At 41.1% G+C, this 24,862-nt stretch overlaps 2 protein-coding genes across 2 annotated transcripts in view; one reads left to right on the top strand and one right to left on the bottom strand.

The window, feature by feature from the left end:
* aldh18a1 (aldehyde dehydrogenase 18 family, member A1) overlaps positions 1–24,862 on the top strand; it is an 875,135-nt gene that overhangs the window by 641,698 nt on the left and 208,575 nt on the right. The gene's annotated exons all lie outside the window — the stretch shown is intronic.
* The window catches only part of LOC137380891 (uncharacterized), a 118,026-nt gene that overhangs the window by 12,520 nt on the left and 80,644 nt on the right, over positions 1–24,862 (bottom strand). Inside the window, exon 5 of the mRNA XM_068053296.1 lies at positions 24,279–24,471. Coding sequence (XP_067909397.1) covers positions 24,279–24,471 — 193 coding nt within the window. The remainder of the gene's footprint in view (positions 1–24,278; positions 24,472–24,862) is intronic.

The following is a 24,862-nucleotide window of genomic DNA, read 5'->3' as shown; positions in this document are numbered from 1 at the left end:
CTCTGTGTGTTATTTAAATGGAGAGAGACTGCACCACTCTGTGTGTTATTTAAATGGATAGAGACTGCACCACTCTGTGTGTTATTTAAATGGATAGAGACTGCACCACTCTGTGTGTTATTGAAATGGATAGAGACTGCACCACTCTGTGTGTTATTTAAATGGAGAGAGACTGCACCACTCTGTGTGTTATTTAAATGGAGAGAGACTGCACCACTCTGTGTGTTATTTAAATGGAGAGAGACTGCACCACTCTGTGTGTTATTTAAATGGATAGAGACTGCACCACTCTGTGTGTTATTTAAATGGATAGAGACTGCACCACTCTGTGTGTTATTGAAATGGATAGAGACTGCACCACTCTGTGTGTTATTGAAATGGAGAGAGACTGCAACACTCTGTGTGTTATTTAAATGGATAGAGACTGCACCACTCTGTGTGTTATTTAAATGGATAGAGACTGCACCACTCTGTGTGTTATTTAAATGGATAGAGACTGCACCACTCTGTGTGTTATTTAAATGGATAGAGACTGCACCACTCTGTGTGTTATTTAAATGGATAGAGACTGCACCACTCTGTGCGTTATTTAAATGGAGAGAGACTGCACCACTCTGTGTGTTATTTAAATGGATAGAGACTGCACCACTCTGTGTGTTATTTAAATGGAGAGTGACTGCACCACTCTGTGTGTTATTTAAATGGACAGAGACTGCACCACTCTGTGTGTTATTTAAATGGAGAGAGATTGCACCACTCTGTGTGTTATTTAAATGGAGAGAGACTGCACCACTCTGTGTGTTATTTAAATGGAGAGAGACTGCACCACTCTGTGTGTTATTTAAATGGAGAGAGACTGCACCACTCTGTGTGTTATTTAAATGGAGAGAGACTGCACCACTCTGTGTGTTATTGAAATGGAGAGAGATTGCACCACTCTGTGTGTTATTTAAATGGATAGAGACTGCACCACTCTGTGTGTTATTTAAATGGATAGAGACTGCACCACTCTGTGTGTTATTTAAATGGTGAGAGACTGCACCACTCTGTGTGTTATTTAAATGGATAGAGACTGCACCACTCTGTGTGTTATTTAAATGGATAGAGACTGCACCACTCTGTGTGCTATTTAAATGGAGAGTGACTGCACCACTCTGTGTGTTATTTAAATGGAGAGAGACTGCACCACTCTGTGTGTTATTTAAATGGATAGAGACTGCACCACTCTGTGTGTTATTTAAATGGATAGAGACTGCACCACTCTGTGTGCTATTTAAATGGATAGAGACTGCACCACTCTGTGTGTTATTTAAATGGTGAGAGACTGCACCACTCTGTGTGTTATTTAAATGGATAGAGACTGCACCACTCTGTGTTATTTAAATGGAGAGAGACTGCACCACTCTGTGTGTTATTTAAATGGAGAGAGACTGCACCACTCTGTGTGTTATTTAAATGGTGAGAGACTGCTCCACTCTGTGTGTTATTTAAATGGATAGAGACTGCTCCACTCGGTGTGTTATTTAAATGGATAGAGACTGCACCACTCTCTGTGTTATTGAAATGGATAGAGACTGCACCACTCTGTGTGTTATTGAAATGGATAGAGACTGCACCACTCTGTGTGTTATTTAAATGGAGAGAGACTGCACCACTCTGTGTGTTATTTAAATGGAGAGAGACTGCACCACTCTGTGTGTTATTTAAATGGAGAGAGACTGCACCACTCTGTGTGTTATTTAAATGGAGAGAGACTGCACCACTCTGTGTGTTATTTAAATGGATAGAGACTGCACCACTCTGTGTGTTATTTAAATGGAGAGTGACTGCACCACTCTGTGTGTTATTTAAATGGACAGAGACTGCACCACTCTGTGTGTTATTTAAATGGAGAGAGATTGCACCACTCTGTGTGTTATTTAAATGGAGAGAGACTGCACCACTCTGTGTGTTATTTAAATGGAGAGAGACTGCACCACTCTGTGTGTTATTGAAATGGATAGAGACTGCACCACTCTGTGTGTTATTGAAATGGATAGAGACTGCACCACTCTGTGTGTTATTTAAATGGTGAGAGACTGCTCCACTCTGTGTGTTATTTAAATGGTGAGAGACTGCTCCACTCTGTGTGTTATTTAAATGGATAGAGACTGCACCACTCTGTGTGTTATTTAAATGGATAGAGACTGCACCACTCTGTGTGTTATTTAAATGGAGAGAGACTGCACCACTCTGTGTGTTATTGAAATGGAGAGAGACTGCACCACTCTGTGTGTTATTGAAATGGAGAGAGACTGCACCACTCTGTGTGTTATTTAAATGGATAGAGACTGCACCACTCTGTGTGTTATTGAAATGGATAGAGACTGCACCACTCTGTGTGTTATTGAAATGGAGAGAGACTGCACCACTCTGTGTGTTATTGAAATGGATAGAGACTGCACCACTCTGTGTGTTATTGAAATGGATAGAGACTGCACCACTCTGTCTGTTATTTAAATGGATAGAGACTGCACCACTCTGTGTGTTATTTAAATGGAGAGAGACTGCACCACTCTGTGTGTTATTTAAATGGATAGAGACTGCACCACTCTGTCTGTTATTTAAATGGATAGAGACTGCACCACTCTGTGTGTTATTTAAATGGAGAGAGACTGCACCACTCTGTGTGTTATTTAAATGGATAGAGACTGCACCACTCTGTGTGTTATTTAAATGGATAGAGACTGCACCACTCTGTGTGTTATTTAAATGGTGAGAGACTGCACCACTCTGTGTGTTATTTAAATGGATAGAGACTGCACCACTCTGTGTGTTATTTAAATGGAGAGAGACTGCACCACTCTGTGTGTTATTTAAATGGAGAGAGACTGCACCACTCTGTGTGTTATTTAAATGGAGAGAGACTGCACCACTCTGTGTGTTATTTAAATGGATAGAGACTGCACCACTCTGTGTGTTATTGAAATGGATAGAGACTGCACCACTCTGTGTGTTACTTAAATGGAGAGAGACTGCACCACTCTGTGTGTTATTTAAATGGATAGAGACTGCACCACTCTGTGTGCTATTTAAATGGAGAGTGACTGCACCACTCTGTGTGTTATTTAAATGGGTAGAGGCTGCACCACTCTGTGTGTTATTTAAATGGATAGAGATTGCATCACTCTGTGTGTTATTTAAATGGAGAGAGACTGCACCACTCTGTGTGTTATTTAAATGGATAGAGACTGCACCACTCTGTGTGTTATTTAAATGGATAGAGACTGCACCACTCTGTGTGTCATTGAAATGGAGAGAGACTGCAGCACTCTGTGTGTTATTTAAATGGAGAGAGACTGCACCACTCTGTGTGTTATTTAAATGGATAGAGACTGCACCACTCTGTGTGTTATTTAAATGGATAGAGACTGCACCACTCTGTGTGTCATTGAAATGGAGAGAGACTGCAGCACTCTGTGTGTTATTTAAATGGATAGAGACTGCACCACTCTGTGCGTTATTGAAATGGATAGAGACTGCACCACTCTGTGTGTTATTTAAATGGATAGAGACTGCACCACTCTGTGTGTTATTTAAATGGATAGAGACTGCACCACTCTGTGTGTTATTTAAATGGAGAGAGACTGCACCACTCTGTGTGTTATTTAAATGGAGAGAGACTGCACCACTCTGTGTGTTATTTAAATGGAGAGAGACTGCACCACTCTGTGTGTTATTTAAATGGAGAGAGACTGCACCACTCTGTGTGTTATTTAAATGGAGAGAGACTGCACCACTCTGTGTGTTATTTAAATGGAGAGAGACTGCACCACTCTGTGTGTTACTTAAATGGAGAGAGACTGCACCACTCTGTGTGTTATTTAAATGGATAGAGACTGCACCACTCTGTGTGCTATTTAAATGGAGAGTGACTGCACCACTCTGTGTGTTATTTAAATGGATAGAGACTGCACCACTCTGTGTGTTATTTAAATGGATAGAGATTGCACCACTCTGTGTGTTATTTAAATGGAGAGAGACTGCACCACTCTGTGTGTTATTTAAATGGAGAGAGACTGCACCACTCTGTGTGTTATTTAAATGGAGAGAGACTGCACCACTCTGTGTGTTATTTAAATGGAGAGAGACTGCACCACTCTGTGTGTTATTTAAATGGATAGAGATTGCACCACTCTGTGTGTTATTTAAATGGAGAGAGACTGCACCACTCTGTGTGTTATTTAAATGGATAGAGACTGCACCACTCTGTGTGTTATTTAAATGGATAGAGACTGCACCACTCTGTGTGTTATTTAAATGGAGAGAGACTGCACCACTCTGTGTGTTATTTAAATGGAGAGAGACTGCACCACTCTGTGTGTTATTTAAATGGATAGAGATTGCACCACTCTGTGTGTTATTGAAATGGATAGAGACTGCACCACTCTGTGTGTTATTGAAATTGAGAGAGACTGCACCACTCTGTGTGTTATTTAAATGGAGAGAGACTGCACCACTCTGTGTGTTATTTAAATGGATAGAGACTGCACCACTCTGTGCGTTATTGAAATGGATAGAGACTGCACCACTCTGTGTGTCATTGAAATGGATAGAGACTGCACCACTCTGTGTGTTATTTAAATGGAGAGAGACTGCACCACTCTGTGTGTTATTTAAATGGATAGAGACTGCACCACTCTGTGTGTTATTTAAATGGAGAGAGACTGCACCACTCTGTGTGTTACTTAAATGGAGAGAGACTGCACCACTCTGTGTGTTATTTAAATGGATAGAGACTGCACCACTCTGTGTGCTATTTAAATGGAGAGTGACTGCACCACTCTGTGTGTTATTTAAATGGATAGAGACTGCACCACTCTGTGTGTTATTTAAATGGATAGAGATTGCACCACTCTGTGTGTTATTTAAATGGAGAGAGACTGCACCACTCTGTGTGTTATTTAAATGGAGAGAGACTGCACCACTCTGTGTGTTATTTAAATGGAGAGAGACTGCACCACTCTGTGTGTTATTTAAATGGAGAGAGTCTGCACCACTCTGTGTGTTATTTAAATGGAGAGAGACTGCACCACTCTGTGTGTTATTTAAATGGAGAGAGACTGCACCACTCTGTGTGTTATTTAAATGGATAGAGATTGCACCACTCTGTGTGTTATTTAAATGGAGAGAGACTGCACCACTCTGTGTGTTATTTAAATGGATAGAGACTGCACCACTCTGTGTGTTATTTAAATGGATAGAGACTGCACCACTCTGTGTGTTATTTAAATGGAGAGAGACTGCACCACTCTGTGTGTTATTTAAATGGAGAGAGACTGCACCACTCTGTGTGTTATTTAAATGGATAGAGATTGCACCACTCTGTGTGTTATTGAAATGGATAGAGACTGCACCACTCTGTGTGTTATTGAAATTGAGAGAGACTGCACCACTCTGTGTGTTATTTAAATGGAGAGAGACTGCACCACTCTGTGTGTTATTTAAATGGATAGAGACTGCACCACTCTGTGTGTTATTTAAATGGATAGAGACTGCACCACTCTGTGTGTTATTTAAATGGAGAGAGACTGCACCACTCTGTCTGTTATTTAAATGGATAGAGACTGCACCACTCTGTGCGTTATTGAAATGGATAGAGACTGCACCACTCTGTGTATTATTTAAATGGAGAGAGACTGCACCACTCTGTGTGTTATTTAAATGGATAGAGACTGCACCACTCTGTGTGTTATTTAAATGGAGAGAGACTGCACCACTCTGTGTGTTATTTAAATGGAGAGAGACTGCACCACTCTGTGTGTTATTTAAATGGATAGAGACTGCACCACTCTGTGTGTTATTTAAATGGATAGAGACTGCACCACTCTGTGTGTTATTTAAATGGAGAGAGACTGCACCACTCTGTCTGTTATTTAAATGGATAGAGACTGCACCACTCTGTGCGTTATTGAAATGGAGAGAGACTGCACCACTCTGTGTGTTATTTAAATGGAGAGAGACTGCACCACTCTGTGTGTTATTGAAATGGATAGAGACTGCACCACTCTGTGTGTTATTGAAATGGTGAGAGACTGCACCACTCTGTGTGTTATTGAAATGGATAGAGACTGCACCACTCTGTGTGTTATTTAAATGGATAGAGACTGCACCACTCTGTGTGTTATTTAAATGGAGAGAGACTGCACCACTCTGTGTGTTATTTAAATGGATAGAGACTGCACCACTCTGTGTGTTATTTAAATGGATAGAGACTGCACCACTCTGTGTGTTATTGAAATGGATAGAGAATGCACCACTCTGTGTGTTATTTAAATGGAGAGAGACTGCACCACTCTGTGTGTTATTTAAATGGATAGAGACTGCACCACTCTGTGTGTTATTGAAATGGATAGAGACTGCACCACTCTGTGTGTTATTTAAATGGAGAGAGACTGCACCACTCTGTGTGTTATTTAAATGAAGAGAGACTGCACCACTCTGTCTGTTATTTAAATGGATAGAGACTGCACCACTCTGTGCGTTATTGAAATGGATAGAGACTGCACCACTCTGTGTGTTATTTAAATGGAGAGAGAATGCACCACTCTGTGTGTTATTTAAATGGATAGAGACTGCACCACTCTGTGTGTTATTTAAATGGAGAGAGACTGCACCACTCTGTGTGTTATTTAAATGGAGAGAGACTGCACCACTCTGTGTGTTATTTAAATGGAGAGAGACTGCACCACTCTGTGTGTTATTTAAATGGATAGAGACTGCACCACTCTGTGTGTTATTTAAATGGAGAGAGACTGCACCACTCTGTGTGTTATTTAAATGGAGAGAGACTGCACCACTTTGTGTTATTTAAATGGAGAGAGACTGCACCACTCTGTGTGTAATTTAAATGGATAGAGACTGCACCACTCTGTGTGTTATTTAAATGGATAGAGACTGCACCACTCTGTGTGTTATTTAAATGGATAGAGACTGCACCACTCTGTGTGTTATTTAAATGGAGAGAGACTGCACCACTCTGTGTGTAATTTAAATGGATAGAGACTGCACCACTCTGTGTGTTATTTAAATGGATAGAGACTGCACCACTCTGTGTGTTATTTAAATGGAGAGAGACTGCACCACTCTGTGTGTTATTTAAATGGAGAGAGACTGCACCACTCTGTGTGTTATTTAAATGGATAGAGACTGCACCACTCTGTGTGTTATTTAAATGGATAGAGACTGCACCACTCTGTGTGTTATTTAAATGGATAGAGACTGCACCACTCTGTGTGCTATTTAAATGGAGAGTGACTGCACCACTCTGTGTGTTATTTAAATGGAGAGAGACTGCACCACTCTGTGTGTTATTTAAATGGATAGAGACTGCACCACTCTGTCTGTTATTTAAATGGAGAGAGACTGCACCACTCTGTGTGTTATTTAAATGGAGAGAGACTGCACCACTCTGTGTGTTATTTAAATGGAGAGAGACTGCACCACTCTGTGTGTTATTTAAATGGAGAGAGACTGCACCACTCTGTGAGTTATTTAAATGGAGAGAGACTGCACCACTCTGTGTGTTATTTAAATGGAGAGAGACTGCACCACTCTGTGTGTTATTTAAATGGAGAGAGACTGCACCACTCTGTGTGTTATTTAAATGGATAGAGACTGCACCACTCTGTGTGTTACTTAAATGGAGAGAGACTGCACCACTCTGTGTGTTATTTAAATGGATAGAGACTGCACCACTCTGTGTGTTATTTAAATGGATAGAGACTGCACCACTCTGTGTGTTATTTAAATGGATAGAGACTGCACCACTCTGTGTGTTATTGAAATGGAGAGAGACTGCAACACTCTGTGTGTTATTTAAATGGAGAGAGACTGCACCACTCTGTGTGTTATTTAAATGGACAGAGACTGCACCACTCTGTGCGTTATTTAAATGGAGAGAGACTGCATCACTCTGTGTGTTATTTAAATGGATAGAGACTGCACCACTCTGTGTGTTACTTAAATGGAGAGAGACTGCACCACTCTGTGTGTTATTTAAATGGATAGAGACTGCACCACTCTGTCTGTTATTTAAATGGATAGAGACTGCACCACTCTGTGCGTTATTGAAATGGAGAGAGACTGCACCACTCTGTGTGTTATTTAAATGGAGAGAGACTGCACCACTCTGTGTGTTATTGAAATGGATAGAGACTGCACCACTCTGTGTGTTATTGAAATGGTGAGAGACTGCACCACTCTGTGTGTTATTGAAATGGATAGAGACTGCACCACTCTGTGTGTTATTTAAATGGAGAGAGACTGCACCACTCTGTGTGTTATTGAAATGGATAGAGACTGCACCACTCTGTGTGTTATTTAAATGGATAGAGACTGCACCACTCTGTGTGTTATTTAAATGGATAGAGACTGCACCACTCTGTGTGTTATTTAAATGGATAGAGACTGCACCACTCTGTGTGTTATTTAAATGGAGAGAGACTGCACCACTCTGTCTGTTATTTAAATCAATAGAGACTGCACCACTCTGTGCGTTATTGAAATGGATAGAGACTGCACCACTCTGTGTGTTATTTAAATGGAGAGAGACTGCACCACTCTGTGTGTTATTTAAATGGAGAGAGACTGCACCACTCTGTGTGTTATTTAAATGGAGAGAGACTGCACCACTCTGTGTGTTATTTAAATGGAGAGAGACTGCACCACTCTGTGTGTTATTTAAATGGAGAGAGACTGCACCACTCTGTGTGTTATTTAAATGGATAGAGACTGCACCACTCTGTGTGTTATTTAAATGGATAGAGACTGCACCACTCTGTGTGTTATTTAAATGGATAGAGACTGCACCACTCTGTGTGTTATTTAAATGGATAGAGACTGCACCACTCTGTGTGTTATTTAAATGGAGAGAGACTGCACCACTCTGTGTGTTATTTAAATGGAGAGAGACTGCACCACTCTGTGTGTTATTTAAATGGAGAGAGACTGCACCACTCTGTGTGTTATTTAAATGGAGAGAGACTGCACCACTCTGTGTGTTATTTAAATGGATAGAGACTGCACCACTCTGTGTGTTATTTAAATGGATAGAGACTGCACCACTCTGTGTGTTATTTAAATGGATAGAGACTGCACCACTCTGTGTGTTATTTAAATGGAGAGAGACTGCACCACTCTGTCTGTTATTTAAATGGATAGAGACTGCACCACTCTGTGCGTTATTGAAATGGATAGAGACTGCACCACTCTGTGTGTTATTTAAATGGAGAGAGACTGCACCACTCTGTGTGTTATTTAAATGGAGAGAGACTGCACCACTCTGTGTGTTATTTAAATGGATAGAGACTGCACCACTCTGTGTGTTATTTAAATGGAGAGAGACTGCACCACTCTGTCTGTTATTTAAATGGATAGAGACTGCACCACTCTGTGCGTTATTGAAATGGATAGAGACTGCACCACTCTGTGTGTTATTTAAATGGAGAGAGACTGCACCACTCTGTGTGTTATTTAAATGGAGAGAGACTGCACCACTCTGTGTGTTATTTAAATGGAGAGAGACTGCACCACTCTGTGTGTTATTTAAATGGAGAGAGACTGCACCACTCTGTGTGTTATTTAAATGGATAGAGACTGCACCACTCTGTGTGTTATTTAAATGGAGAGAGACTGCACCACTCTGTGTGTTATTTAAATGGAGAGAGACTGCACCACTTTGTGTTATTTAAATGGAGAGAGACTGCACCACTCTGTGTGTAATTTAAATGGATAGAGACTGCACCACTCTGTGTGTTATTTAAATGGAGAGAGACTGCACCACTCTGTGTGTTATTTAAATGGAGAGAGACTGCACCACTCTGTGTGTTATTTAAATGGAGAGAGACTGCACCACTCTGTGTGTTATTTAAATGGAGAGAGACTGCACCACTCTGTGTGTTATTTAAATGGATAGAGACTGCACCACTCTGTGTGTTATTGAAATGGATAGAGACTGCACCACTCTGTGTGTTATTTAAATGGAGAGAGACTGCACCACTCTGTGTGTTATTGAAATGGATAGAGACTGCACCACTCTGTGTGTTATTTAAATGGAGAGAGACTGCACCACTCTGTGTGTTATTTAAATGGAGAGAGACTGCACCACTCTGTGTGTTATTTAAATGGAGAGAGACTGCACCACTCTGTGTGTTATTTAAATGGAGAGAGACTGCACCACTCTGTGTGTTATTTAAATGGATAGAGACTGCACCACTCTGTGTGTTATTTAAATGGAGAGAGACTGCACCACTCTGTGTGTTATTTAAATGGAGAGAGACTGCACCACTTTGTGTTATTTAAATGGAGAGAGACTGCACCACTCTGTGTGTAATTTAAATGGATAGAGACTGCACCACTCTGTGTGTTATTTAAATGGATAGAGACTGCACCACTCTGTGTGTTATTTAAATGGATAGAGACTGCACCACTCTGTGTGTTATTTAAATGGAGAGAGACTGCACCACTCTGTGTGTTATTTAAATGGATAGAGACTGCAACACTCTGTGTGTTATTTAAATGGAGAGAGACTGCACCACTCTGTGTTATTTAAATGGATAGAGACTGCACCACTCTGTGTGTTATTTAAATGGAGAGAGACTGCACCACTCTGTGCGTTATTGAAATGGATAGAGACTGCACCACTCTGTGTGTTATTTAACTGGAGAGAGACTGCACCACTCTGTGTGTTATTTAAATGGAGAGAGACTGCACCACTCTGTGTGTTATTTAAATGGAGAGAGACTGCACCACTCTGTGTGTTATTTAAATGGAGAGAGACTGCACCACTCTGTGTGTTATTTAAATGGAGAGAGACTGCACCACTCTGTGAGTTATTTAAATGGAGAGAGACTGCACCACTCTGTGTGTTATTTAAATGGAGAGAGACTGCACCACTCTGTGTGTTATTTAAATGGAGAGAGACTGCACCACTCTGTGTGTTATTTAAATGGATAGAGACTGCACCACTCTGTGTGTTACTTAAATGGAGAGAGACTGCACCACTCTGTGTGTTATTTAAATGGATAGAGACTGCACCACTCTGTGTGTTATTTAAATGGATAGAGACTGCACCACTCTGTGTGTTATTTAAATGGATAGAGACTGCACCACTCTGTGTGTTATTGAAATGGAGAGAGACTGCAACACTCTGTGTGTTATTTAAATGGAGAGAGACTGCACCACTCTGTGTGTTATTTAAATGGACAGAGACTGCACCACTCTGTGCGTTATTTAAATGGAGAGAGACTGCACCACTCTGTGTGTTATTTAAATGGATAGAGACTGCACCACACTGTGTGTTACTTAAATGGAGAGAGACTGCACCACTCTGTGTGTTATTTAAATGGATAGAGACTGCACCACTCTGTCTGTTATTTAAATGGATAGAGACTGCACCACTCTGTGCGTTATTGAAATGGAGAGAGACTGCACCACTCTGTGTGTTATTTAAATGGATAGAGACTGCACCACTCTGTGTGTTACTTAAATGGAGAGAGACTGCACCACTCTGTGTGTTATTTAAATGGATAGAGACTGCACCACTCTGTCTGTTATTTAAATGGATAGAGACTGCACCACTCTGTGCGTTATTGAAATGGAGAGAGACTGCACCACTCTGTGTGTTATTTAAATGGAGAGAGACTGCACCACTCTGTGTGTTATTGAAATGGATAGAGACTGCACCACTCTGTGTGTTATTGAAATGGAGAGAGACTGCACCACTCTGTGTGTTATTTAAATGGAGAGAGACTGCACCACTCTGTGTGTTATTGAAATGGATAGAGACTGCACCACTCTGTGTGTTATTTAAATGGAGAGAGACTGCACCACTCTGTGTGTTATTGAAATGGATAGAGACTGCACCACTCTGTGTGTTATTGAAATGGATAGAGACTGCACCACTCTGTGTGTTATTGAAATGGTGAGAGACTGCACCACTCTGTGTGTTATTGAAATGGATAGAGACTGCACCACTCTGTGTGTTATTGAAATGGTGAGAGACTGCACCACTCTGTGTGTTATTGAAATGGATAGAGACTGCACCACTCTGTGTGTTATTTAAATGGAGAGAGACTGCACCACTCTGTGTGTTATTGAAATGGATAGAGACTGCACCACTCTGTGTGTTATTGAAATGGTGAGAGACTGCACCACTCTGTGTGTTATTGAAATGGATAGAGACTGCACCACTCTGTGTGTTATTTAAATGGAGAGAGACTGCACCACTCTGTGTGTTATTGAAATGGATAGAGACTGCACCACTCTGTGTGTTATTTAAATGGATAGAGACTGCACCACTCTGTGTGTTATTTAAATGGATAGAGACTGCACCACTCTGTGTGTTATTTAAATGGAGAGAGACTGCACCACTCTGTCTGTTATTTAAATGGAGAGAGACTGCACCACTCTGTGTGTTATTTAAATGGATAGAGACTGCACCACTCTGTGTGTTATTTAAATGGAGAGAGACTGCACCACTCTGTGTGTTATTTAAATGGAGAGAGACTGCACCACTTTGTGTTATTTAAATGGAGAGAGACTGCACCACTCTGTGTGTAATTTAAATGGATAGAGACTGCACCACTCTGTGTGTTATTTAAATGGATAGAGACTGCACCACTCTGTGTGTTATTTAAATGGATAGAGACTGCACCACTCTGTGTGTTATTTAAATGGAGAGAGACTGCACCACTCTGTGTGTTATTTAAATGGATAGAGACTGCACCACTCTGTGTGTTATTTAAATGGAGAGAGACTGCACCACTCTGTGTTATTTAAATGGATAGAGACTGCACCACTCTGTGTGTTATTTAAATGGAGAGAGACTGCACCACTCTGTGCGTTATTGAAATGGATAGAGACTGCACCACTCTGTGTGTTATTTAACTGGAGAGAGACTGCACCACTCTGTGTGTTATTTAAATGGATAGAGACTGCACCAATCTGTGTGTTATTTAAATGGATAGAGACTGCACCACTCTGTGTGTTATTTAAATGGATAGAGACTGCACCACTCTGTGTGCTATTTAAATGGAGAGTGACTGCACCACTCTGTGTGTTATTTAAATGGAGAGAGACGGCACCACTCTGTGTGTTATTTAAATGGATAGAGACTGCACCACTCTGTCTGTTATTTAAATGGAGAGAGACTGCACCACTCTGTGTGTTATTTAAATGGAGAGAGACTGCACCACTCTGTGTGTTATTTAAATGGAGAGAGACTGCACCACTCTGTGTGTTATTTAAATGGAGAGAGACTGCACCACTCTGTGTGTTATTTAAATGGAGAGAGACTGCACCACTCTGTGTGTTATTTAAATGGAGAGAGACTGCACCACTCTGTGTGTTATTTAAATGGAGAGAGATTGCACCACTCTGTGTGTTATTTAAATGGATAGAGACTGCACCACTCTGTGTGTTACTTAAATGGAGAGAGACTGCACCACTCTGTGTGTTATTTAAATGGATAGAGACTGCACCACTCTGTGTGTTATTTAAATGGATAGAGACTGCACCACTCTGTGTGTTATTTAAATGGATAGAGACTGCACCACTCTGTGTGTTATTTAAATGGATAGAGACTGCACCACTCTGTGTGTTATTGAAATGGAGAGAGACTGCAACACTCTGTGTGTTATTTAAATGGAGAGAGACTGCACCACTCTGTGTGTTATTTAAATGGATAGAGACTGCACCACTCTGTGCGTTACTTAAATGGAGAGAGACTGCACCACTCTGTGTGTTATTTAAATGGAGAGAGACTGCACCACTCTGTGTGTTATTTAAATGGATAGAGACTGCACCACTCTGTGTGTTATTTAAATGGAGAGTGACTGCACCACTCTGTGTGTTATTTAAATGGAGAGAGACTGCACCACTCTGTGTGTTATTTAAATGGATAGAGACTGCACCACTCTGTGTGTTATTTAAATGGATAGAGACTGCACCACTCTGTGTGTTATTTAAATGGATAGAGACTGCACCACTCTGTGCGTTATTGAAATGGATAGAGACTGCACCACTCTGTGTGTTATTTAAATGGAGAGAGACTGCACCACTCTGTGTGTTATTTAAATGGATAGAGACTGCACCACTCTGTGTGTTATTTAAATGGATAGAGACTGCACCACTCTGTGCGTTATTGAAATGGATAGAGACTGCACCACTCTGTGTGTTATTTAAATGGAGAGAGACTGCACCACTCTGTGTGTTATTTAAATGGATAGAGACTGCACCACTCTGTGTGTTATTTAAATGGAGAGAGACTGCACCACTCTGTGTGTTATTTAAATGGAGAGAGACTGCACCACTCTGTGTGTTATTTAAATGGAGAGAGACTGCAACACTCTGTGCGTTATTTAAATGGAGAGAGACTGCACCACTCTGTGTGTTATTTAAATGGATAGAGACTGCACCACTCTGTGTGTTATTTAAATGGAGAGTGACTGCACCACTCTGTGTGTTATTTAAATGGATAGAGACTGCACCACTCTGTGTGTTATTTAAATGGAGAGAGACTGCACCACTCTGTGTGTTATTTAAATGGAGAGAGACTGCACCACTCTGTGTGTTATTTAAATGGATAGAGACTGCACCACTCTGTGTGCTATTTAAATGGAGAGTGACTGCACCACTCTGTGTGTTATTTAAATGGGTAGAGACTGCACCACTCTGTGTGTTATTTAAATGGATAGAGATTGCATCACTCTGTGTGTTATTTAAATGGAGAGAGACTGCACCACTCTGTGTGTTATTTAAATGGATAGAGACTGCACCACTCTGTGTGTTATTTAAATGGATAGAGACTGCACCACTCTGTGTGTTATTTAAATGGAGAGAGACTGCACCACTCTGTGTGTTATTTAAATGGATAGAGATTGCATCACTCTGTGTGTCATTGAAATGGAGAGAGACTGCAGCACTCTGTGTGTTATTTAAATGGAGAGAGACTGCACCACTCTGTGTGTTATTTAAATGGATAGAGACTGCACCACTCTGTGTGTTATTTAAATGGAGAGAGACTGCACCACTCTGTGTTATTTAAATGGAGAGAGACTGCACCACTCTGTGTGTTATTTAAATGGAGAGAGACTGCACCACTCTGTGTGTTATTTAAATGGAGAGAGACTGCACCACTCTGTGTGTTATTTAAATGGATAGAGACTGCACCACTCTGTGTGTTATTTAAATGGAGAGAGACTGCACCACTCTGTGTGTTATTTAAATGGATAGAGACTGCACCACTCTGTGTGCTATTTAAATGGAGAGTGACTGCACCACTCTGTGTGTTATTTAAATGGATAGAGACTGCACCACTCTGTGTTATTTAAATGGATAGAGACTGCACCACTCTGTGTGTTATTTAAATGGAGAGAGACTGCACCACTCTGTGTTATTTAAATGGAGAGAGACTGCACCACTCTGTGTGTTATTTAAATGGAGAGAGACTGCACCACTCTGTGTGTTATTTAAATGGATAGAGACTGCACCACTCTGTCTGTTATTTAAATGGAGAGAGACTGCACCACTCTGTGTGTTATTTAAATGGAGAGAGACTGCACCACTCTGTGTGTTATTTAAATGGAGAGAGACTGCACCACTCTGTGTGTTATTTAAATGGAGAGAGACTGCACCACTCTGTGTGTTATTTAAATGGAGAGTGACTGCACCACTCTGTGTGTTATTTAAATGGAGAGAGACTGCACCACTCTGTGTGTTATTTAAATTGATAGAGACTGCACCACTCTGTGTGTTATTTAAATGGAGAGTGACTGCACCACTCTGTCTGTTATTTAAATGGAGAGAGACTGCACCACTCTGTGTTATTTAAATTGATAGAGACTGCACCACTCTGTGTGTTATTTAAATGGAGAGAGACTGCACCACTCTGTGTGTTATTTAAATGGATAGAGACTGCACCACTCAGTGTGTTATTTAAATGGAGAGTGACTGCACCACTCTGTGTGTTATTTAAATGGATAGAGACTGCACCACTCTGTCTGTTATTTAAATGGAGAGAGACTGCACCACTCTGTGTGTTATTTAAATGGAGAGAGACTGCACCACTATGTGTGTTAATTAAATTGATAGAGACTGCACCACTCTGTGTGTTATTTAAATGGAGAGTGACTGCACCACTCTGTGTGTTATTTAAATGGACAGAGACTGCACCACTCTGTGTGTTATTTAAATTGATAGAGACTGCACCACTCTGTGTGTTATTTAAATGGAGAGAGACTGCACCACTCTGTCTGTTATTTAAATGGAGAGAGACTGCACCACTCTGTGTGTTATTTAAATGGATAGAGACTGCACCACTCTGTGTGTTATTTAAATTGATAGAGACTGCACCACTCTGTGTGTTATTTAAGTGGAGAGTGACTGCACCACTCTGTCTGTTATTTAAATGGAGAGAGACTGCACCACTCTGTGTGTTATTTAAATGGAGAGAGACTGCACCACTCTGTCTGTTATTTAAATGGAGAGAGACTGCACCACTCTGTGTGTTATTTAAATGGATAGAGACTGCAACACTCTGTGTGTTATTTAAATGGAGAGAGACTGCACCACTCTGTGTGTTATTTAAATGGAGAGAGACTGCACCACTCTGTGTGTTATTTAAATGGAGAGTGACTGCAGCACTCTGTGTGTTATTTAAATGGAGAGAGACTGCACCACTCTGTGTGTTATTTAAATGGAGAGTGACTGCACCACTCTGTGTGTTATTTAAATGGAGAGAGACTGCACCACTCTGTGTGTTATTTAAATGGATAGAGACTGCACCACTCTGTGTGTTATTTAAATGGATAGAGACTGCACCACTCTGTGTGTTATTTAAATGGATAGAGACTGCACCACTCTGTGTTATTTAAATGGATAGAGACTGCACCACTCTGTGTGTTATTTAAATGGATAGAGACTGCACCACTCTGTGTGTTATTTAAATGGAGAGAGACTGCACCACTCTGTGTGTTATTTAAATGGAGAGAGACTGCACCACTCTGTGTGTTATTTAAATGGAGAGAGACTGCACCACTCTGTCTGTTATTTAAATGGAGAGAGACTGCACCACTCTGTGTGTTATTTAAATGGAGAGAGACTGCACCACTCTGTCTGTTATTTAAATGGAGAGAGACTGCACCACTCTGTGTGTTATTTAAATGGATAGAGACTGCACCACTCTGTGTGTTTTGAAATGGAGAGAGACTGCACCACTCTGTGTGTTATTTAAATGGATAGAGACTGCACCACTCTGTGTGTTATTTAAATGGATAGAGACTGCACCACTCTGTGTGTTATTTAAATGGATAGAGACTGCACCACTCTGTGTGTTATTTAAATGGATAGAGACTGCACCACTCTGTGTGTTATTTTAATGGAGAGAGACTGCACCACTCTATGTGTTTTGAAATGGATAAAGACTGCACCACTCTGTGTGTTATTTAAATGGAGAGAGACTGCACCACTCTGTGTGTTATTTAAATGGAGAGAGACTGCACCACTCTGTGTGTTATTGAAATGGAGAGACTGCACCACTCTGTGTGTTTTGAAATGGAGAGAGACTGCACCACTCTGTGTGTTATTTAAATGGAGAGAGACTGCACCACTCTGTGTGTTATTGAAATGGAGAGACTGCACCACTCTGTGTGTTTTGAAATGGAGAGAGACTGCACCACTCTGTGTGTTATTTAAATGGAGAGAGACTGCACCACTCTGTGTGTTATTTAAATGGAGAGAGACTGCACCACTCTGTGTGTTATTGAAATGGAGAGACTGCACCACTCTGTGTGTTATTTAAATGGAGAGAGACTGCACCACTCTGTGTGTTATTTAAATGGATAGAGACTGCACCACTCTGTGTGTTATTGAAATGGAGAGAGACTGCACCACTCTGTGTGTTATTTAAATGGATAGAGACTGCACCACTCTGTGTGTTATTGAAATGGAGAGAGACTGCACCACTCTGTGTGTTATTGAAATGGAGAGAGACTGCACCACTCTGTGTGTTATTGAAATGGAGAGAGACTGCACCACTCTGTGTGTTATTGAAATGGAGAGAGACTGCACCACTCTGTGTGTTATTTAAATGGAGAGAGACTGCACCACTCTGTGTGTTATTGAAATGGAGAGAGACTGCACCACTCTGTGTGTTATTTAAATGGAGAGAGACTGCACCACTCTGTGTGTTATTTAAATGGATAGAGACTGCACCACTCTGTGTGTTATTGAAATGGAGAGAGACTGCACCACTCTGTGTGTTATTTAAATGGATAGAGACTGCACCACTCTGTGTGTTATTGAAATGGAGAGAGACTGCACCACTCTGTGTGTTATTTAAATGGATAGAGACTGCACCACTCTGTGTGTTATTTAAATGGAGAGAGACTGCACCACTCTGTGTGTTATTTAAATGGAGAGAGACTGCACCACTCTGTGTGTTATTTAAATGGAGAGAGACTGCACCACTCTGTGTGTTATTTAAATGGAGAGAGACTGCACCACTCTGTGTTATTGAAATGGAGAGAGACTGCACCACTCTGTGTGTTATTTAAATGGAGAGAGACTGCACCACTCTGTGTGTCATTGAAATGGAGAGAGACTGCACCACTCTGTGTGTTATTTAAATGGAGAGAGACTGCACCACTCTGTGTGTTATTGAAATGGAGAGACTGCACCACTCTGTGTGTTTTGAAATGGAGAGAGACTGCACCACTCTGTGTGTTATTTAAATGGATAGAGACTGCACCACTCTGTGTGTTATTTAAATGGATAGAGACTGCACCACTCTGTGTGTTATTTAAATGGATAGAGACTGCACCACTCTGTGTGTTATTTAAATGGATAGAGACAGCACCACTCTGTGTGTTATTTAAATGGATAGAGACTGCACCACTCTGTGTGTTATTTAAATGGATAGAGACTGCACCACTCTGTGTGTTATTTAAATGGAGAGAGACTGCACCACTCTGTGTGTTATTGAAATGGAGAGAGACTGCACCACTCTGTGTGTTATTTAAATGGAGAGAGACTGCACCACTCTGTGTATTATTTAAATGGAGAGAGACTGCACCACTCTGTGTGTTATTTAAATGGATAGAGACTGCACCACTCTGTGTGTTATTTAAATGGAGAGAGACTGCACCACTCTGTGTGTTATTTAAATGGAGAGAGACTGCACCACTCTGTGTGTTATTTAAATGGAGAGAGACTGCACCACTCTGTGTGTTATTTAAATGGAGAGAGACTGCACCACTCTGTGTGTTATTTAAATGGAGAGACTGCACCACTCTGTGTGTTATTTAAATGGAGAGAGACTGCACCACTCTGTGTGTTATTTAAATGGAGAGAGACTGCACCACTCTGTGTGTTATTTAAATGGAGAGAGACTGCACCACTCTGTGTGTTATTTAAATGGAGAGAGACTGCACCACTGTGTGTTATTTAAATGGAGAGAGACTGCACCACTCTGTGTGTTATTTAAATGGAGAGACTGCACCACTCTGTGTGTTTTGAAATGGAGAGAGACTGCACCACTCTGTGTGTTATTTAAATGGAGAGAGACTGCACCACTGTGTGTTATTTAAATGGAGAGAGACTGCACCACTCTGTGTGTTATTTAAATGGAGAGAGACTGCACCACTCTGTGTGTTATTGAAATGGAGAGAGACTGCACCACTCTGTGTGTTATTGAAATGGAGAGAGACTGCACCACTCTGTGTGTTATTTAAATGGATAGAGACTGCACCACTCTGTGTGTTATTTAAATGGAGAGAGACTGCACCACTCTGTGTGTTATTTAAATGGATAGAGAATGCACCACTCTGTGTGTTATTTAAATGGAGAGAGACTGCACCACTCTGTGTGTTATTGAAATGGAGAGATACTGCACCACTCTGTGTGTTATTTAAATGGAGAGAGACTGCACCACTCTGTGTGTTATTGAAATGGAGAGATACTGCACCACTCTGTGTGTTATTTAAATGGAGAGAGACTGCACCACTCTGTGTGTTATTTAAATGGATAGAGACTGCACCACTCTGTGTGTTATTTAAATGGAGAGAGACTGCACCACTCTGTGTTATATAAATGGATAGAGACTGCACCACTCTGTGTGTTATTGAAATGGAGAGATACTGCACCACTCTGTGTGTTATTTAAATGGAGAGAGACTGCACCACTCTGTGTGTTATTGAAATGGAGAGATACTGCACCACTCTGTGTGTTATTTAAATGGAGAGAGACTGCACCACTCTGTGTGTTATTTAAATGGTGAGAGACTGCACCACTCTGTGTGTTATTTAAATGGAGAGAGACTGCACCACTCTGTGTTATTTAAATGGTGAGAGACTGCACCACTCTGTGTGTTATTTAAATGGAGAGAGACTGCACCACTCTGTGTGTTATTTAAATGGAGAGAGACTGCACCACTCTGTGTGTGATTGAAATGGAGAGAGACTGCACCACTCTGTGTGTTATTGAAATGGAGAGAGACTGCACCACTCTGTGTGTTATTTAAATGGAGAGAGACTGCACCACTCTGTGTTATTTAAATGGTGAGAGACTGCACCACTCTCTGTGTTATTTAAATGGATAGAGACTGCACCACTCTGTCTGTTATTTAAATGGATAGAGACTGCACCACTCTGTCTCTTATTTAAATGGATAGAGACTGCACCACTCTGTGTGTTATTTAAATGGAGAGAGATTGCACCACTCTGTCTGTTATTTAAATGGAGAGAGACTGCACCACTCTGTGTGTTATTTAAATGGAGAGAGATTGCACCACTCTGTGTGTGATTGAAATGGAGAGAGACTGCACCACTCTGTGTGTTATTGAAATGGAGAGAGACTGCACCACTCTGTGTTATTTAAATGGTGAGAGACTGCACCACTCTGTGTGTTATTTAAATGGAGACAGACTGCACCACTCTGTCTGTTATTTAAATGGAGAGAGACTGCACCACTCTGTGTGTGATTGAAATGGAGAGAGACTGCACCACTCTGTGTGTTATTTAAATGGAGAGAGACTGCACCACTCTGTGTGTTATTTAAATGGAGAGAGACTGCACCACTCTGTGTTATTTAAATGGTGAGAGACTGCACCACTCTCTGTGTTATTTAAATGGATAGAGACTGCACCACTCTGTGTGTTATTTAAATGGAGAGAGACTGCACCACTCTGTCTGTTATTTAAATGGAGAGAGACTGCACCACTCTGTGTGTTATTTAAATGGAGAGAGATTGCACCACTCTGTGTGTGATTGAAATGGAGAGAGACTGCACCACTCTGTGTATTATTGAAATGGAGAGAGACTGCACCACTCTGTGTGTTATTTAAATGGAGAGAGACTGCACCACTCTGTGTGTTATTTCAATGGAGAGAGACTGCACCACTCTGTGTGTTATTTAAATGGAGAGAGACTGCACCACTCTGTGTGTTATTGAAATGGAGAGAGACTGCACCACTCTGTGTGTTATTGAAATGGAGAGAGACTGCACCACTCTGTGTGTTATTTAAATGGAGAGAGACTGCACCACTCTGTGTTATTTAAATGGAGAGAGACTGCACCACTCTGTGTGTTATTGAAATGGAGAGAGACTGCACCACTCTGTGTGTTATTTAAATGGAGAGAGACTGCACCACTCTGTGTGTTATTTAAATGGAGAGAGACTGCACCACTCTGTGTGTTATTGAAATGGAGAGAGACTGCACCACTCTGTGTGTTATTTAAATGGATAGAGACTGCACCACTCTGTGTGTTATTTAAATGGAGAGAGACTGCACCACTCTGTCTGTTATTTAAATGGAGAGAGACTGCACCACTCTGTGTGTTATTTAAATGGAGAGAGACTGCACCACTCTGTGTGTTATTGAAATGGAGAGAGACTGCACCACTCTGTCCGTTATTTAAATGGATAGAGACTGCACCACTCTGTGTGTTATTTAAATGGAGAGAGACTGCACCACTCTGTGTGTTATTTAAATGGATAGAGACTGCACCACTCTGTGTGTTATTTAAATGGGTAGAGACTGCTCCACTCTGTGTGTTATTTAAATGGAGAGAGACTGCACCACTCTGTGTGTTATTTAAATGGATAGAGACTGCACCACTCTGTGTGTTATTTAAATGGATAGAGACTGCACCACTCTGTGTGTTATTTAAATGGATAGAGACTGCACCACTCTGTGTTATTTAAATGGAGAGAGACTGCACCACTCTGTGTGTTATTTAAATGGATAGAGACTGCACCACTCTGTGTGTTATTTAAATGGATAGAGACTGCACCACTCTGTGTGTTATTTAAATGGAGAGAGACTGCACCACTCTGTCTGTTATTTAAATGGAGAGAGACTGCACCACTCTGTGTGTTATTTAAATGGATAGAGACTGCACCCCTCTGTGTGTTATTTAAATGGAGAGAGACTGCACCACTCTGTGTGTTATTTAAATGGAGAGAGACTGCACCACACTGTGTGTTATTTAAATGGATAGAGACTGCACCACTCTGTGTGTTATTTAAATGGAGAGAGACTGCACCACTCTGTGTGTTATTTAAATGGAGAGAGACTGCACCACACTGTGTGTTATTTAAATGGATAGAGACTGCACCACTCTGTGTGTTATTTAAATGGAGAGAGACTGCACCACACTGTGTGTTATTTAAATGGAGAGAGACTGCACCACACTGTGTGTTATTTAAATGGAGAGAGACTGCACCACTCTGTGTGTTATTGAAATGGAGAGAGACTGCACCACTCTGTGTGTTATTTAAATGGAGAGAGACTGCACCACACTGTGTGTTATTTAAATGGATAGAGACTGCACCACTCTGTGTGTTATTTAAATGGATAGAGACTGCACCACTCTGTGTGTTATTTAAATGGAGAGAGACTGCACCACACTGTGTGTTATTTAAATGGAGAGAGACTGCACCACTCTGTGTGTTATTGAAATGGAGAGAGACTGCACCACTCTGTGTGTTATTTAAATGGAGAGAGACTGCCAAAAAAAAGTTGTAAAAAATGTAAAAAAGAAAGAAGAATAAAGAGAAAAAATGAAAAAACAACTAAAAATGTAAGTAAAATTTCATTTTTAGTTGTTTTTTCTTTTTTTTTCTTCTTTTTTACATTTTTTACAACCTTTTTTTTTGCATTTACTTCCTTTCATCTTAGTTTGTTCAGTTTGCTTACGCACTGTTTTTTTTCATGTTTGCACTTGCTGCTGTTCAATATTCAGCCCGTTAACACCTAATCTGTACTAATGCTTTGTCTTTCAACACACCATTAACATATTGTTTGCCTTTGCTCCGTGACCTTTTGGTCAGCTAGGTGGCCTTGTCCAATCTAGACCTTCTCCTTTGTTATCTCTTGCCCCACCCCCACCTCACTTGCTTATAACCTGTGACTTTTCTAATATTTGTCAGTTCCGAAGAAGGGTCACTGACCCGAAACGTTAACTCTGCTTCTCTTTTCACAGATGCTGCCAGACCTGCTGAGTGGTTCCAGCATTTCTTGTTTTTATTTCAGATTTCCAGCATTTGCAGTATTTTGCTTTTATTAGATAGACTGTCTGTACTTAAAATGGATAAAGCACCAGGGCCGGATGAGATGCATCCAAGGATACTGAGGGAAGTGAGGATGGAAATCACAGAGACACTGACCATGATTTTTCAGTCTTCCTTAGACTCGGGGGTGGTGCCAGAGGACTGGAGAATTGCAAACATTACACCCTTGTTCAAAAAAGGGTGTAAAGCCCAGCAACTACAGGCCGGTCAGTTTAACTTCAGTGGTGGGAAAACTTCTAGGAAAAATAATTTGGGACAAAATCAATAGTCACATGGACAAAATTTCTTCAGGGAAAACCATGTTTAACTAACTTACCGTACTTTTTTGAGGAGGTAATAGAGAGGGTTGATGAGGGCAATGCTTTTGATGTGGTGTACATAAGAACATAAGAAATAGGAGCAGGAGTAGGCCATTCGGCCCCTCAAGCCTGCCCCGCCGTTCAATCAGATCATGGCTGATCTGTCCCAGACCTCAGCTCCTCTTTCGTCCCAGCTCCTCATAACCCTCAACTCCCTGATATTTCAAAAATCTATCTACCTCCTCTTCAAATACTTTCAGTGATCTAGCCTCCACAACTCTATGGGGTAGAGAATTCCAGACATTCACTACCCTCTGAGAGAAGAAATTCCTTCGCATCTCAGTTTTAAATGAGTGTCCCCTTATGACTTACCTTGGACTGGAGCGGCGGAGGCAGATCCGGAGGGGCGGAGGCAGATCCGGAGGGGCGGAGGCAGATCCGGAGTGGCGGAGGCAGATCCGGAGTGGCGGAGGCAGATCCGGAGTGGCGGAGGCAGATCCGGAGTGGCGGAGGCAGATCCGGAGGGGCGGAGGCAGTCAGCAGGCTCTGTCTGTGTCTCCGCGCGCTGAGTTTCAAAAGAGGAAAAACAGACTTACAGTGACATCATGGGAAATCTGTAAGCTGATTGGTTGGGTAAGTAACAGCTGTTAGTGTCTGTAAATAGCTTCAAAAAATCAGGGGAGAGAAAGTTCTTTTTTTAAAAAGAAAACTCAAAACCTACCTTGTAAGTGATAAGGCTAGTAGTACTAAAGTGTGTTTTTTTTTAATTAGTATAATTTATTAACAATTAATAGTAATCATTACTTTTTTCTATTCAGAAAGTAGTATTTTTTAGGGAATCAAGGCCCCTAGTGTAAATAGTCTCTAATTTTTGAGTAATTTAAGGGAGTAAATTAAGGGTAATCATGGCAGGGCAGCTCGGCAGCATGGAGTGCCCCTCCTGTGCAATGTGGGAA

Source organism: Heterodontus francisci, chromosome 20 (assembly GCF_036365525.1).
Source record: "Heterodontus francisci isolate sHetFra1 chromosome 20, sHetFra1.hap1, whole genome shotgun sequence".
NCBI classification, from domain to species: Eukaryota; Metazoa; Chordata; class Chondrichthyes; order Heterodontiformes; family Heterodontidae; genus Heterodontus; species Heterodontus francisci.
Note: the sequence above shows the minus strand (reverse complement) of the source record. Positions and strands in the feature narration are given on the sequence as shown.